Here is a 15,644-nt window from a genome sequence, read left to right as displayed (position 1 = left end):
ACTTTACAAGGACAGTCTGTGGGCCAGATTTGGCCCATAGGCTGTAATTTGCTGATCACTGCCTTAAACCATTACAGATATTTTGGAAAACCTACACAGAAAATACATTTGCAGTCATGATAAGGCCACTCATAGGTTAATGAATTCCAGCTAAGCATCTCCGCCTGAGCAACTCAGGCTGGTTAAAGCTCTGATTGGCTGCTTTTGATGCCTTAACTTTGTAAAAAAAAAAAAAAAAAAAAGTGTTAAGTTGTTCCTGAAACAACCATTCTTAACCTGGGACCCCAAATGGGTTATATTAGAATGCTTTTAGTTCCAGTAAGCAAACTAGGGAATTTATTGGTTCATGTTAAGTGTACCAGTTTCAGGCATGGCTGGATCAAGGGGCTCAGCCAGTCCTGGTTCTGTGTGTTTCTTGACCTTTTGGCTCTGTTTCACTTGGAATCCTAGGTTTGGACTCAGGCAGGCTTTCTCCATGTGGCAGGAAAGATGGCTGCTAGCAATTGGTGATCCAATAGGAAGAGAGACCTGGTCTTTTAGAGCATCCTTAAACCAATGCGTGTGGCAAGATTCTGATTGGCTCTGCCTGGGTCATGGGCCTACTTTTGGACCAATGACTATATCCAGAAGATGTAGTTCTGTGATTGGCCCAGTCTGGATCACATGTCCAGCTGTGTAGCAAGGGGATGGGCAGGTGGGAGTGGTGATATTAGGGTGCTATGAATGATCACCCCACCAGGACCATGTCAAGTGGGAGAAGGGTAGTTCCCTGAAGGAAGAGATTCAGGCTGAATAAAAGAAATCCACTATAGCAGTGAAAAATGCTAGTCCTTGGTGATAAAAATGTTGGGACTCTAGTTCTCATGATCATAAGTGAGCTCACGAGCTGAGTACTGTATTACCTATTCTGTGAATATATTGTGATGGGTTTAAGGGTGTGTAACATCGTCCTTGCCCCGATGGACCTTGTTTTGAGCTTTGCAGGAGGAACAAGGCACTTCGCTTCCCAAGGAAGATGGGGGTGGAGGGTGGGGAGGAGCATGTGTAGGCTTGGCTGGTGACTGTGACCCTTTTGCCCTGAGCTGCCTGGATCCCACTGCAAGTGTCTGGGGTCTGAAGTGTAGGGTACACCAATGTGGGCAGTGAGGTTCAGGGCAGCCCTGCCACCCAGGCTGGCAGAGCCTGCTGAACCCTGGGTAAGGGCCCAGATAAGAACTGCAAAAACAAGGGGTCTTAACCTGTGAGGATTTGGAATCTCAGCAGGAAGAAGACCGCTACAGGCTGATGCTCAGCCGGAGTGACAGTGAAAACATTGCCAGTAACTACTTCCGGCCCAAGCGGGCCAGCCAGATCCTCAGCACGAATCCCATGAAGAGCCTCAGTGAGTACCCTGCCCACCTCCTGTCCCCCAGGCCCTCCCTGAGCGCTCTGGAGGATTTGGAGTCACACAGACCTGGGTCAGAAACCCCTTTCCCTCTCTGAGCCTCAGTTTCCTCAGCTGTAAACTGAGGGGGATATGCCTTCTCCTCAGGATGAGGTGAGATGAGGTGGGAAGGGCTCAGTACACAGCCTCCCCTTTCCTCCCCCACTCCGTCCCCCGGTGGGGAGGTGCTGAGCTGGATCCTCTGTCTCCCCGACACGCAGAAGGTCCTCAGCACACAGCTTGGGCCCCAGCCTGGAGTTGTCTGGGACTTGGTCAGTTGCTCACCAGCTGCCTCAGATGCCAGTATGGTGACTTTCTCCCATTGAGCCAAGTGGGGGCAAACAGGACCACAAAAGCAAAACACACTTTTACAAGCAAGAATCGAAAATCACTTTGTTCCTCTGCTTTTAAAACTAAAATCAAAGGCCACAGAGCTTCCAATAAAATACCAATAAAAAGCAAATCTCAGTTCTACACAGAGGTTATTTGAGAGACAGAATGGGTGGAGTTGAGGAATAAGGAGGGAAAAGCTGGACAGGAAAGAAACTGACATCAGTTGAGTAGTTGGCATCGTGCCCATGTTGCAAATGAGGAAACTGAGGCTCAGAGAGAAGTGGCTCCCTAAGGTTATACTTCCAGGAAGTGGTGGAGCAGGGATTTGAACCAGGCTTGTGTGGCTTGACAGTCCAGGCTGCCTCAGCCTGAGGCTTTAAAACTCCATGCTCCCAGCCCAGACCCTTTGGATGCACATGTAGTGCTGGGTCCAAGGCCTCAACCAGAGCAGCTTCTCAGAGCTTGGGGTCCCAGCTGCGGGAGCAGGGCCTCTGGCTGGGTGGGGGGTGGACCAGACTTTGCACCCCACACACACGGAGTCTTTTCTCTCCATCCTCTGCGCTCCTGGCTTACCAGCGCTTCTGCCCTGCTTCTCCACAGCACATCACAGCTCACCGCCAGGCCTCAGCTCCCCACTTGGCAACAGCTCTGCCATCCCACCCACCCAGGCCCCTGAAATGCCCCAGCCTCGGCCCTTCCGACTTGAGTCCCTTGACATACCCTTCACCAAGGCCAAGCGTAAGAAAAGCAAAAGCAGCTTTGGCGGTGAGCCTCTGTGAACACATTGCCTGCTGCTGCCCTGCCTCTGGGCTCCGTGAGACTGCCAGGCCCCTCTGGGGAAGACCCAGCTAGGTCTCCTCCCACCTGCCCCCCACAGTCCTGGGGGCGCCCGAGGGGGCCCTGGCCCTGGGAAGGCACAGTCCCCTCCCTGCTACCCAGAGAGCCCACTCTGCCCGGGGCATGAGCTCCTTGGAGGCTGGACCATCCTTGGAGAGACGTGCTCCGGCTCTCCACGCCACGTCAGTGTTTTCATCTGCCCGCCACTGTGCCCACCAGTGTTGTCCTGTGCCTCCATGGGCTCAGAAACCTCAGCTCTGCCTCAAGGCCTTCACTAGCAGCCCGATAGAGTGGGGCAGTGACTTCCACATGGGTCAAGCTCAATGTCTTGGCGATTGAAAATTGTGCCTCCATCTAGTAGGCCCCGCTTGGTGAGGAAGCCCTGTGGGACGGGCACAGGAGTCCTGGAGCAGCTGTTCCCGCGCTGCCCACTCCCAGCGGGTCTGCGGCCCAGAGGAGGCCACTCCACATTAAGCTGCCCTAATAAACTGCCTTTAACTGATGAACTGCCCTTCTCTGATCCTCTGACAGCATCACTGGGGCCCCTCCCTGCCACTGCCTGGCCTTCATGGGGAAGCTCTTTCGGAGCAAGGATTCTTTTTTTTTTGAAATTTATTTATTTATTTTTGGCTGCGTTGGGTCTTTGTTGCTGCACGCGGGCTTTCTCTAGTTGCGGCGAGCGGGGGCTACTCTTCCTTGCGGTGCGGGGGCTACTCTTCCTTGCGGTGCGCGGGCTTCTCATTGTGGTGGCTTCTCTTGTTGTGGAGCACGGGCTCTAGGCACGTGGGCTTCAGTAGTTGTGGCTCACGGGTTCTAGAGCGCAGGCTCAGTAGTTGTGGCACACGGGCTCAGTTGCTCCGCTGCATGTGGGATCTTCCCGGACCAGGGATCGAACCCGTGTCCCCTGCATTGGCAGGCGGATTCCTAACCACTGCGCCACCAGGGAAGTCCCGGAGCCGGGATTCTTAACTGCCTGTAGGCTCCAGGGTTCCTGCAATCCCCTGTAATTGTGAGTGTAAGTGCATTTTGTCTGGGGAGAGCATGTGAATGTGAACTGTCGTTAGATCCTTGAAGGATCTGTGACCCAGGAAAGCAGAGTCCTTGTTTTGGAAAATAGGGGCCACATCTTGCTGAGGCCCAGAGAAGACCCAGGTCTTGATGGCCCTCAGGGGCTGTGCTGGAACTGCATGTCCTAACATGGCCAGAAATGAATCCAGGCTACCCCAGCTGCCTAAGACAGACCCATCCCTTTGCCCATTGTATCCCAGGCCTGCCCTGTGGGAGGGGCCCACAATCTGAGGGAAAAGTCTTGGCCTTTGGTGCTATCCTAAGCCTCATTTTACGCTGAGCCTCATCTGTGAAATGGGGATACCAACCTCATAGGGTTATCGTGAAGGTTAAATGAGATAGTGTGTAAAGTTCCCAGTGTGTAGCAGGTGCTCTGTGTTAGTCCCCCTAAATCCTCCCCCTCCATATTTTGTATTAATTACTGTGATACCTGCCACAAGCCACATGTCTGGCCCAAGGAGCTCACGCTCTGGAGAAGCTAGGGTGGAAGGTGATTAGGAAACTTTGGAGATCAGTCTAAGGAGAGTCAGGCCGCAGTGCATACTTTGAGCAAGAGGATGTAAGATCAGGTCTTTATGGGGAACAGAGTGCCCTTGTGAAGGGAGCAGCAGTGGGTAGGGCTACCATAAAGGATGGAGAAGATCGCGGGGCTTAAGATGGGAATGTGAGAAGAGGGTTCCTGGTGGAGGGGGCTGCATGAACAAAAGGCAGGAGGTGGGGAAGCTCAGGGTATGTTAAAGGTGGGAGGAGAACTGTTCCATGGAAGCCCTGAGCAGGGATGGAGAGGCTGATGAGGCTGCCCAGATGCGTTTAGGTGGAGACCTGCGTGAACAGCCTTTGGGTGCCCCTGAGCTGTGGCAGGCTGCTCAGCAACGGCCGGCACCATCAGGTCTGAGCTTGAGGTGGATTGACGTAGCATTGTGTGCAGAAGGGCAGGAGGGCTGGGCTGCGGGGCAGGAGCTAGGGGCGAGAGGCTTAACTGTCCGTGCAGCCCTAACCTTCCATGCAGGGGATGGAGGTAGAATCCATTAAGGAGATGCACAGAGCGAGACTTTGACTTTTGCCCCCGCATTCTTGGCTTGGTGGACAAGTATAAGAGGTCAGAAAAGAACGGCTACCTTCGCTCTCCACAGTTACCGTCACCATTTGCCCTGGGATTGTGTTTGGGACCCAGAGAATAGCTGAAGTCTTGGAGATGCTTGTGGTAGCTTTTACTTAGAGCCGTGGTGGGACTGAGGCAGGTCTGAGGTGAGCGGGTTGCCCCCGTGTCAGTTTAGAAGGGGCGGGGGCCAGCAGTACTGAGTGGAAGCTCAGACTGGCTCTGCACGAAGTGCTTCAAAACCCGCCCTAGTCCTCCCACGAGCCAAGGCTGTTCCAAAGGCACACAGGTAAGTAGGAGAGCTGGGCCTCGCCAGTGTCTATCGCCAGCCTAGGACAGTGGCCTGGAGACCAGGGAAATGCCCAGGTAACAGGGCTAGTGAGAGACGGGGATTGGAAATGAACTCAGCTAGAGCTTTTGATTGGTAGGCCAGTCCGCCGCCCATCCACACTGCCTCCAGTGTGGTCCACCAGGCCGGGGAGGACAGGCTCGCGCCAAGGCCCTGGGCCCGTGAGCAGCAGGACAAATTCCCCACCCCCTCCGCGGTCCCTGATCTTTTTCCAACCACTTTCTCCCTGGAGACAGTGGGGGTGGGGCCTTGTTCCTAGTCGAATCTGTCCTGGGCCAGTGAAGACCGAGGAGGTGGCCCGAGTTGACGCCGCCACTGCCCCAGATCCTGTCCTGAACGCGACGGCTCAGACCAGGACCAATAGGTTGAAGAAGCGGGATCCGCCCATCCGTCCCAAGCTCCGGCGGGAAGCGGGTTCTGGGCTCCGGGCGGAAGCCCGGGATGGGCGGAACCAAAGGGCTATTAACCCTGTTGATTGGCCGCGGCAGCAGAGCTGTCTCTCTAGGATTGAGCCTTTTCCTTTCGAGAGTCGGAGCCGCGCGCCCCTTCCACCAATAGCGTTCAGAGTATCCGCCTCCTACCGGTGCACTTCCGGCCGCGCTCCCCGCTCCTCACCGGTCCGAGCAGCGGCTCCGAACGCCCAGCCCCGACGTACTCGGATCACTTCCGGGTGGTACTCCACGACCACGGGCCGCGATTGGGCGACTGTGGAAGGGGCACTTCCGGTGTCCAGGTGCTTGGGTTCTTCGGCAGGAGCAGGAAGATGGGGCTCGGCGCCGCGGCCCGTGCTTGGTCCCTCTTGTGTCTGCTGCTGCCCTTGCTTGGCCTGGTCGGCGCCAGCGGCCCCCGCACCTTGGTGCTGCTGGACAACCTCAACCTGCGGGAGACGCATTCGCTTTTCTTCCGGAGCCTGAAGGGTGAGACTGGGGCCCGGGAGGGCGGCAGGTGAAAGTTTGGGGTTGGAAAGGTCCCCAAGCCCGAGGACATTGGCCGCCCTCCCTCCCACTCGTTTTCCATGAGCTGGCCGTCCAGGTCTGACCTGCCTCTAGTGGGGCGGGAGGGTGGGGGCGGAGAACGGTCATGATCTCTGTCTGCAGCGGTGGTTTCCCTTTGCGTCCCCGTCTGCCTCAGCTCGCTGTTTTCTTCTCCAGATCGGGGCTTTGTACTCACATTCAAGACCGCAGATGACCCCAGCCTGTCCCTCATTAAGTACGGGGAGTTCCTCTATGACAATCTCATCATCTTCTCCCCTTCGGTAGAAGGTAAGGGCTGCCGGTCGCTCCCAGAACTGGGATTCGAGGCCCAGGACTGATTTATCCCTTTCTTCAGGATCTTGGGCATGTTCTGGGATGGGGTGAGTCGCCAGCCTTGGGCGCTGCTGCCACCAGAGAAGAGGAAAATGTTAACTTCTAACCTGGGCTTAGGAGAGGACATCTCCTTTCCAAAAGACACAGCTGAGGATTGTGGGATCAAGTGTTTTTGCAGACCGTAGAACTCCGGGCTCGGGATTCCCTGGCGGTCTGGTGGTGAGGACTCTGTGTGCTTTCACGGCCGAGGGTGCGGGTTCAGTCCCTGGTCGGGGAACTAAGATCCCACACGACGCCTGGTGGGACCAAAAAAAAAAAAGAACTCCTGGCTCTGCTACTTAGGGAAGGGAGTTTTCTCTGTTAAAGGGCCTGATAAGAAAGATGGACACTCCCCCCACCCCGCATTGGGTTTGCCTGTGTGGAAAGAGGAAATGGCGTGCTATAAATATGGTTTGCTGTAAAGGGGCACTGATGGTAGTTGACCCTAAGAATTCAGATGGAGTCATAGTTAGGCTGAAAAGAACCTTTAGTGATTACCTAGTCTTACCCCCCATTTGCGGCTGGGTGGATATGTCCAGGGCTTAGCAGAAGGCTGGTTGTTGAACAGAATGAACATCTTCACTCGATTTTCCAATTGACATTCCTGTGACGGAGAGCTTACTATCTTATGAGGCAACCCACTCCACCACTGGACAGCTCTGTTAAGAAGTTCTTATATTTAACTGGAATTTGTCTCCCACTTCCTGCTTTGTTTATTTGGGGGCAGGGAGAGAAAGGGTTTCTGATACTCCCCAGGGCCTTAGAGAATAGGTCTAATGCTTATTTTGCTTACAGACATAACCTTCACATAATCAGGGCCCATTCAGTTGTTTCTTCTCCAGACTCAGTATCCCCAGTTCCTTTGGCTGTTTCCCTTTTGTCCTGCTTTTTTCTGTGAGCATCCCAGTCGTTCTCTTCTTTAGTGGCTTCAGTTGATCTTTTTCTCAGAGGACGCAGGTTGTCCCTGTCCGGGGTAAGACAGTACTGCCATCTCTTCCTTCAGTTGATGAAGCTTAGGAAGGCTTTCACTTCACTGGCATCGACTTTATGCTCTGTGGTTTGTGTGAGACGGGGTTCTGCCAAATCCCTGACGTATTTTCCCCAAGTTCCCTTTACTTATCGAGCTGCCCCCACCTCCCCTGCAGCATGTGCCTTTGGAATTGGCTTTTTGGAGGCAAGTGTAGTACCAGTTAAAATCTTCAAGTCACTAGGCAGGCGAATGGAGCCTTTAGCAGGTTAATTGGCGTTTGCCAGGTTGCTGCTGTGGTGGAACTCTGAAATCGGTACCGAAGAGTGACAGAGAGCCTGCCCTTGAGGAGTTTTTCAGTGTGTCTCTGAGGAAATAAAAATAATTAAAAATAAGGACTTGAAAGGAGTTACCAAACCACGTGTCGGGATGTCCAAGATGGAGTGGCGGAACCGCCCAGGTTGTGCTCGGGAGTGTCTCTGAGAGGGAGGGAAGCAGTGGCGGCGGATTGGGAGGAGGCTGAGGTAGGCTGCTGTTGGTGGGAGAAACGGCGGAGCCTAAACCACTGCTTCATACACCTCAGTCAATTCCATACTCCCTTCATGATTTTTACCATTTTCCATGTCATTTGTGCTAATAAAGTTTTTCTTCAAATTGACCTGCTTTAAAAAAAAAAAAAAAAAGGGCTTCCCTGGTGGCGCAGTGGTTGAGAATCTGACTGCCAACGCAGGGGACACTGGTTCGAGCCCTGGTCTGGGAAGATCCCACATGCCGCGGAGCGACTGGGCCCGTGAGCCACAACTACTGAGCATGCGCGTCTGGAGCCTGTGCTCCGCAACAAGAGAGGCCGCGATAGTGAGAGGCCCGCGCACTGCGATGAAGAGCGGCCCCCGCTTGCCGCAACTAGAGAAAGCCCTCGCACAGAAACAAAGACCCAACACAGCCATAAATAAATAAATAAACAAATGTGGGGTTTAAAAAAAAAAAAAGATTGGTCATGAGTTGATAAGAACAGAAAGTACGTTTTAAAAAAACAAAACAAAACAAAACACTAAAATACCACTTTAAAAGGAAACTAGTAATGAACCCATGATCACCGCTGCAAGTGGAAAGCCAGTGCCATCGTTTGCTGTCAGTAGCGGGTACCTGTAAATAGAGTGAATGCAGTGCTGTCAAGTTCTAGCTGATTCTCAGTCTGCTGAAGGCTTTGGGCCCGAGGCGCCCTCTTAAAAGAGGAGGTGAGCTAGCTTAGAGACGCGTTAAGACCAGTATCGGACTGTGACCATTCTCTTTGATCGAGAAGGCTGAAAAAATAATTGGAAAGGGAACGACGTCTCTGAGATGCAGTGCTGTTTGAAGCCCTGCCCCACATCTGTTGTCACCCTGTCTGCCCTGCAGGGTGGGGAACGCTGTCACAGGAAACCCTCCTGGGCGCCCAGGGAGGAGGCCACCGTGCTGGGGGCTGGGTTCAGGGTAAGGGTTTGGCCCCCGCCCCGAGGGCCCTCCTGTGCTACCACCGTGGTCCCCTTAGGTGTGAGGACGCCAGCCTGGTTCCCGTCTCCATGTATCGGTGGGTTCCTTGCCCTCTGGGACCCGGAAGCTCCCAAGGCACACGCAGTAACGGCTACAGGAGAAGGATCCTTCGCACATCCTCTGCACCCAGGAAACACTGGGCTCCTGTTTTACAGATGGGGAAACGGGCTCAGAAAGGTGAAGGGATTGCCTGGATCGAAGTCCGGGTATCTCAATTTCATAGCCTGTGTTACTATGCTAGAGTTTCAATGGCAACACTCTTGACGTTTTGGGCTGGACAATTCTGTGTTGTGGGCGCTGTCCTGGGCCCCTACGCAGCAGATGGCAGTAGCCTCCTTCCCCCTCGTGACGAGAAACATCTCCGGGCATTGCCCTGAGCAGCACAGTCGTCTGGCTTGGGAACCACTGTGCTGTACCACGAAGCTGTCTTTGTGTTGTCTGAGGATCTGCCTGGCCTCTCTGGAGGAGGGTGGATGGATGGCTTAGCGTGCTGTGAGGGGTTGAGTCCCCACACACAAGATGTTCCGTCTATGCCTGATGGAAAGGCATGACGCTTTTAGTTTTTTCTCCTGAAAATTACCCCGCAGAAAAGAGGGCCGTTCTCCTATTCACATCTTCACAAAGTTATATTGTGGACTCATTTCTGACTGCCTGGTGGATGTAATGGACAGACTTCTGTGTCCAGTCCCAGTAAGTGGTACCTGCAACCTTCCAGTTGCTCAGGCCAGAAATCTTGGGGGGTTGTCCTTAGTGCCTCTCTCCCTCTCACACCCCACATCAGGCTTGGCCTTCAGAATGCAGGTGTAGGCCCGTCCCTCCTCCCCATTTCCCCTTCCCACCTCCCCTCTTCCCCTTCCCACCTGCCCTCCACCCCTCCACCCCTGTGGCCCAGTCACCACCCTTCACCGCCTGGGGGATCGCAGTGGCCCCCTAACCCATCACTCTGCTTCCACCCTCACCCCCTGTACCCCACTCCCCACCTAGCTGCCGGAACCACCCTTTAAAGATATAAACAGATCACGTTGGTCTCCTGCTCAAAAGCCCTCCAGTGGCTCCTCCGCATGGCCATTGTCGTCACGGGGCCTACAGAGCCTGCAGGAACCGGCCTGCTCTGCTGCTTCTCGCCGCTTTGCTCTCTCCAGTGGAGCCACGCTGGGCTCCTCGCTGGTGACCTGTTCCCCGCTTCGGGGACCTTGCCCCTGTCGTTCTCAATGCCTGGGATGCTCGCGCCCCCATCTGCCCAGCTCGCTCTCACACCTGCTCAAAGGCACTGTGCTCTCCCAAGGGCTTCCCTGATCAGCGTACACGTATTACAGCCCCTCTCCCCCCTTTTTCTTCTCAGCACACAGGAAATAATTTTCATGTAATGAATAAGTGAATTACTAAGCACTCCCGCCATTACTTTATGTTGAATGTCAGGGCGCACTTCGGGGAAGACTCAGGAGCCTGCAGTAGCCCCTCTCAGTGCTAGTTCCGGATGCTTGTGGCTGTCCCAGCTGACTGACTAAAAAAGGGTATGCTCTCGCAACTACAGGTGCTGGAAATTAATGCACCTTTTTGGTGATCACTTTCAAACAGTATGTGAAGTGGTCCTGTTGTGGCTGTCCTGGATCTAAATCTGTAGGATTAATAGGGAAAAAACCTCTCATGTCAGGCAGAGGCGTCCTAGTGTCAAGTGACAGCATCATCCTCAAATTCAAAAGGGCTGTTTCTCAGATGGCTTAGATGGAAGTGAAGTTGATGGGCCCTGGAAAACTGTGTTAGGTGACCCCAGAAGTGGCTCAAGTGAAGACAAAGATACTGATGTGAAAGGTGCAGGTGATAAGTTTGAATGAAATTGTTTCATGAAATGTGAGTGGGAAAATGTGACATTTCTAGATGAACAGTTTATGTGTGACTTGAAATATGTATGACTAACTTGACAGCTATAATTGGTAGGTGTTTGATTATTTCACTTGTACTTCTAAAGGTTTATCAATTTGAGCCATTATTTTTGGCTCTTCACACTGGGGAAGCTGGGAGAATTGCCCTGTGTTGGGGCATGCATGGTAAAGGTCCCTCTCGTTTTGGGCCTCCAGAGGGTGCTATCCCGTGATTGATTGCGGCTGGTCTGCGGGCCACCTTCCCCGCCCAAATGTCAGAGGAGCAGTTAGAGGAAACTTCTGGGTCACGCGTCTGGTGATTCTTTCAGATTTCGGGGGAAATATCAATGTGGAGACCATCAGTACCTTTATCGACGGTGGAGGCCGTGTCCTTGTAGCTGCCAGCTCAGACATTGGTAAGTCTGACCTGGGAAGTTCTGGTGTTTTCCACCATTTCTCCAGGGAGCTTAGAGAGCTTTACAAATGGAAGCTGCTAAATTGGCACTCACGGAGCGGGGCCTCAGCCAGGGAGGGAGTGAGGGAACTCCAGTGCCATTTGGTCCCTCCTGTGCTTTCCTGTGACCGGAGCCCATGAGATGAGAAGTGGGTCCTTTAAAGGACTGGGGTCCCTGTTTGTTTGTTTTTCCTTTCTTCTGTTTTTGTCTTTTTCCTTTGTTTCTTTCGTGTTGTTTTGGTGGCTCTTCTCTTACGAAAAGAAGGCAAGAGGGGAGGATTGACAGATTATTTTTGTGTTTCTTACATCGGACATTTTCAGAGATACGTAGAAGCAGGGAGAGGAGAGTTCCAGTGTTCCGAATCCCGTGTACTTACCACCCAGCTGCACCAGTGAACACCACTGACCAGTCTTGTTTCATTTCTTCCAGTGTTGATAGGTTTTTAAAACCATACTGGGTGGGGTTCTTGGTGGGGCGATGATGAGGAAGAGAGAAATCTTGTAAGCCCAGGCTCATCCAGATCAAGTTCGCCCGCGGCAGTCATTTTGCTTCCAAGGAGGTTTCTTCGAAGAACCAAGGTCACTGTGCTTGCGGAGGGAGAGGGCCAGGTGGTGGCACTTGTCAGTTCAGGGTCCGACTCCCGCAGGCAGAACACCAGGGGTCCAGTGGGTGCTGCGCCCTGCCAGCTGAAGCTGCAGGGCCCCGGGGCTGACTGGTAGAGAGCGGCTCGTGAGGACGCTAGGACGAGGGGCACTGCTTAGCCCAGGGCCCGCCTTACGGTCAGTCAGGCATCTCTTGCGTCTGTGCCACAGGTGACCCTCTTCGAGAGCTGGGCAGTGAGTGTGGGATCGAATTTGACGAGGAGAAAACAGCTGTCATCGACCATCACAACTATGACATCTCAGACCTTGGCCAGGTAATCAGGACTGTCACCTTCCAGGTTTCAGGCCTTAATAGCAAAGTTCAGCCTAGAAACCGGGAGGGAGTCCGGAGAGGCTCCGTGGCTTGGGGTGCCTCTTCCTGACCCCCGTCTTCCCTCTGCCCCTGCAGCATACGCTCGTCGTGGCTGACACGGAGAACCTGCTCAAGGCCCCGACCATCGTGGGGAAGTCGTCTCTGAATCCCATCCTCTTTCGAGGTGTCGGGTGAGTGAGCAGCGAGAAGCCCGCAGAAACCCGGGGGGAAGGAGGAATTGCTTTCTTTTGTCAGGAAACCAGCCCAAACTTGTGACTGTTGGGGGGCTTTCCTTCCCCCAGAGGATGTGGATGAGATTAACATGTGACATTAAGAGTTAGACTCCGTTGTTACAGCAAGAAGAGAGCTAGGTGTTTGGCTGTTAAAAGTAGGATTAATTCTTGTGAAGAAATGGCTCCTGGAGGACCCCAGGTCCTTTGGGCTCCGTTCTTGGGGTCAGGGTTGGACTGTTCTCTTTTCCTTCTACAGGATGGTGGCTGATCCTGACAATCCTTTGGTGCTGGACATCCTGACGGGCTCTTCCACCTCCTACTCCTTCTTCCCCGATAAACCCATCACCCAGGTGAGGGGCCTTCGCAGCCTTGAGGCCTCCTGGGCCTGGGCCTGGTAGCAGAGCACTTCTTGTTTGAAAACGAGAAGCAAGCAGGAGAGCACCTGTCTCTGAGGCAGTGACATGAGAAGTTGGTGGGAGGGGGACGAGGGCGGCAGCGGGGGAGGGGGGTGGGTCTCAGCTTCTGCCCTCAGCTGGGGTCCGGGTGGTCCTGAGGCCCCGCTGCTGGTCCTTCGCCCTGGCTCTCCTGGCTCACGGCCTCGTGTCGTTCCCAGTACCCCCATGCCGTGGGGAAGAACACCCTCCTGATCGCGGGGCTGCAGGCCAGGAACAACGCCCGGGTCATCTTCAGCGGCTCCCTTGACTTCTTCAGCGACGCCTTCTTCAACTCGGCGGTGCAGAAAGCCGCGCCCGGCTCCCAGAGGTAGCCTTAGGGGTGTGGTCTGGGCGGTAGGTCTGCGTGGATGGGGAGGAAGGAGGCTTTTAGCTAAAAGTGTCAGAGGCTACGTATCTTCAGGTGCTTTCAAATTATTTGAAGACTTTATATTGTTGGTGTTGGTAGTCCAGACTTTTCAGGGTAGTGACGGCTTATCTGGAGATGTTTCGATAATTGTGTATTTATTGTGCAGGTGACATCCAAAGCAACACCTTGCACCTATCCTTTCCTGTGTTCCTGTTCACCAGCATCCCTAGATGTGTATGGCCTCTAGGCAGAAATTGGCTGTGTGTGGTTTATCCTGGTGGATAGTGATTGGTTTACCAGGCGCCACTGGAAGCAAGCTGGTTCCAGCGCTCCAGCCTCTTCCGTTTCCCCTTCTGCAGGTATTCCCAGACAGGCAACTACGAGCTAGCTGTGGCGCTTTCCCGCTGGGTGTTCAAGGAGGAGGGTGTCCTGCGTGTGGGGCCTGTGTCCCATCATCGGGTGGGCGAGACAGCCCCGCCCAACGCCTACACTGTCACTGACCTAGTGGTAAGAGCTCCTTGGAGCGGGAGGGCCCCCGGGTTTTGGCCAAGTTGATTCCGCTCAAAAGCACTTACTGAACATTTCTGTGTCGGGCCTGAGGGGCCTAAATAAGGCTGAATAAGTTCATCTTCACTGTAAGAAAGTCAGTTGAGGTGTTGAGAGCCTGGCAAGTAAACCCGTATCCTAACAGGCGGCCTTCTTTGGAGGAGGTGTGCTTTCGCTGTGGGAATGCAGGGGTGGGAGGGGCTTTGCTGATTCACTCTGCTAGGAGCGGATTTCACGAGAGAAACCACATTTGAGTTGGGTCTTGAGGGTGAAGCTGTCAGGAAGAGAAGTAGGGAAAGGCGAGAGCGGTCAATATGGAAGCAGGGATGCCCAGGAGTGCCCGCTGCATTCGGGGAGGGCAGCGTTTGGGTGCAGGCTTCCACGGGCTTGTAAAGGGGTGCAGGTACGAGTCAGAGGGGTGAGCCGGCTGGGCGGCGTCCTCCATCACTGTCCAGGGGTGGTGGGTGGGGCTTGCCCAGGTTTTCAGAACTCCTGGGGGTTCCTGCCAGACTCACGGTGGGGATTCAGTGCAGCTGAGGGCTGGGGGCGCCCCGCCAGTCCCCGGCCACCCCGGCTAACCGGCCTCTCGCCTCAGGAGTACAGCATCGTGATTGAGCAGCTCTCAGACGGCAAGTGGGTCCCCTTTGATGGTGATGACATTCAGCTGGAGTTTGTCCGCATTGATCCTTTTGTGAGGACCTTCTTGAAGAGGAACGGTGAGTGCAATTCTTGCAAGAGAAAACTCTGGGAAGCCTGTCCCTGCCTGGGGCTGGCTCTTGTGCGGCCGACAGATGCCGTGGGAAGCCCCTCCTGGTTACGTGTCTCGGCTCTTCCCCAGCTGGCAAGTACAGCGTCCAGTTCAAGTTGCCTGACGTGTACGGCGTGTTCCAGTTCAAAGTGGATTACAACCGGCTAGGCTACACACACTTATACTCTTCCACTCAGGTAAGCCGGCTCGCAGCCCCGTCCCCAGCCAGCGCTTGCCCCGCCTGGGCCTCCGCGTGGCCAGGGCCTGCCACCTCTGTCGTGTCGCAGGTGTCAGTGCGGCCCCTGCAGCACACGCAGTACGAGCGCTTCATCCCCTCGGCCTATCCCTACTACGCCAGCGCCTTCTCCATGATGGTGGGGCTCTTCATCTTCAGCATCGTCTTCTTACACATGAAGGAGAAGGAGAAGTCTGACTGAGGGGCCGGCGCCCCGGACTCCTTACAACAGAGATGGAGGGTTTTTATAGGATTGCTTTTTCTCCCCTCTATGGTGGGTTTTTCTGGGGGGTTTTGTTTTTTTAAAGCTACGGACAGTGGCACAGCTTACCTCAGCGGGAGATGGAACATCGAGTACCAAGGGGTTGGGGGGTTAGGGAATAATTTCTGAGTTTTTCCACCTTGAATGCTAAGTGTGTTTTTCACATGTGAAGTCAGCTCTCATTTCTAAAATAAAGAGAAACATCGCCCTCAAACTTCATCTGGCCCCCATTGTGCTTTGCTGGTGTGGGTGCTGCTGAGAAATGACTGGATACAAAACAGTAAGTAAGTGGGCCTTTTTTAGTTTTGCTGAAGACTGGAAATGACAGAGCTTCTAAACGTCAAGGGATAAAATAAGGTTAATAAAGGCCAGTGGGGAAATCACTGAAATGGGAAATCTAGGAAATCAACAGTGCTTGACTTTGTAACAGAATTACAGAACTGCTTGGTTGAAAAGAACCTTAAATTTTGTTCACCTTGCTTTAGGCAATAATTGTGTTCCTAAAAAGCATGTGTAAAGTTGTATATAAAATCCCTTCCCCGTTATTGATCGTTTCTTGTCTTTGTGGTATAAGAATCACTCTCAAAGCCAAG

At 53.8% G+C, this 15,644-nt stretch overlaps 2 protein-coding genes across 3 annotated transcripts in view; both read left to right on the top strand.

Annotated features, from left to right (window-relative positions):
• KIF17 (kinesin family member 17) overlaps window positions 1–2,535 on the top strand; it is a 43,563-nt gene extending 41,028 nt beyond the window's left edge. For both annotated transcript variants that reach the window (XM_036870024.1, XM_036870015.1), the window contains exons 14-15: window positions 1,264–1,381; window positions 2,357–2,535. In XM_036870024.1, the coding sequence (XP_036725919.1) occupies window positions 1,264–1,381; window positions 2,357–2,535 (297 nt within the window). The remainder of the gene's footprint in view (window positions 1–1,263; window positions 1,382–2,356) is intronic.
• Window positions 2,536–5,731: 3,196 nt separating this feature from the next.
• On the top strand, window positions 5,732–15,596 carry DDOST (dolichyl-diphosphooligosaccharide--protein glycosyltransferase non-catalytic subunit). The gene is made up of 11 exons (XM_036847109.1): window positions 5,732–6,026; window positions 6,261–6,371; window positions 11,147–11,233; window positions 12,085–12,188; window positions 12,323–12,417; window positions 12,716–12,809; window positions 13,073–13,221; window positions 13,620–13,767; window positions 14,402–14,522; window positions 14,645–14,751; window positions 14,842–15,596. Exons 1-11 carry the CDS (start codon window positions 5,873–5,875, stop codon window positions 14,989–14,991), a joined length of 1,320 nt encoding a protein of 439 aa, XP_036703004.1. The 5' UTR covers window positions 5,732–5,872; the 3' UTR covers window positions 14,992–15,596.
• The last annotated feature ends 48 nt before the right edge of the window (window positions 15,597–15,644 follow it).

This window comes from Balaenoptera musculus, chromosome 1 (genome assembly GCF_009873245.2).
Source record: "Balaenoptera musculus isolate JJ_BM4_2016_0621 chromosome 1, mBalMus1.pri.v3, whole genome shotgun sequence".
NCBI lineage: Eukaryota > Metazoa > Chordata > Mammalia > Artiodactyla > Balaenopteridae > Balaenoptera > Balaenoptera musculus.
This window is presented reverse-complemented; position numbering and strand designations above follow the sequence as displayed.

Excerpts from the sequence above, each read along its gene's own strand:
- DDOST (XM_036847109.1), top strand. The coding sequence starts at position 5,873 with ATGGGGCTCGGCGCCGCGGCCCGTGCTTGGTCCCTCTTGTGTCTGCTG. Across the intron at positions 6,027-6,260 it reads TTTCTTCCGGAGCCTGAAGG|ATCGGGGCTTTGTACTCACA; the intron begins GTGAGACTGGGG and ends TTTCTTCTCCAG. Across the intron at positions 14,523-14,644 it reads GACCTTCTTGAAGAGGAACG|CTGGCAAGTACAGCGTCCAG; the intron begins GTGAGTGCAATT and ends GCTCTTCCCCAG.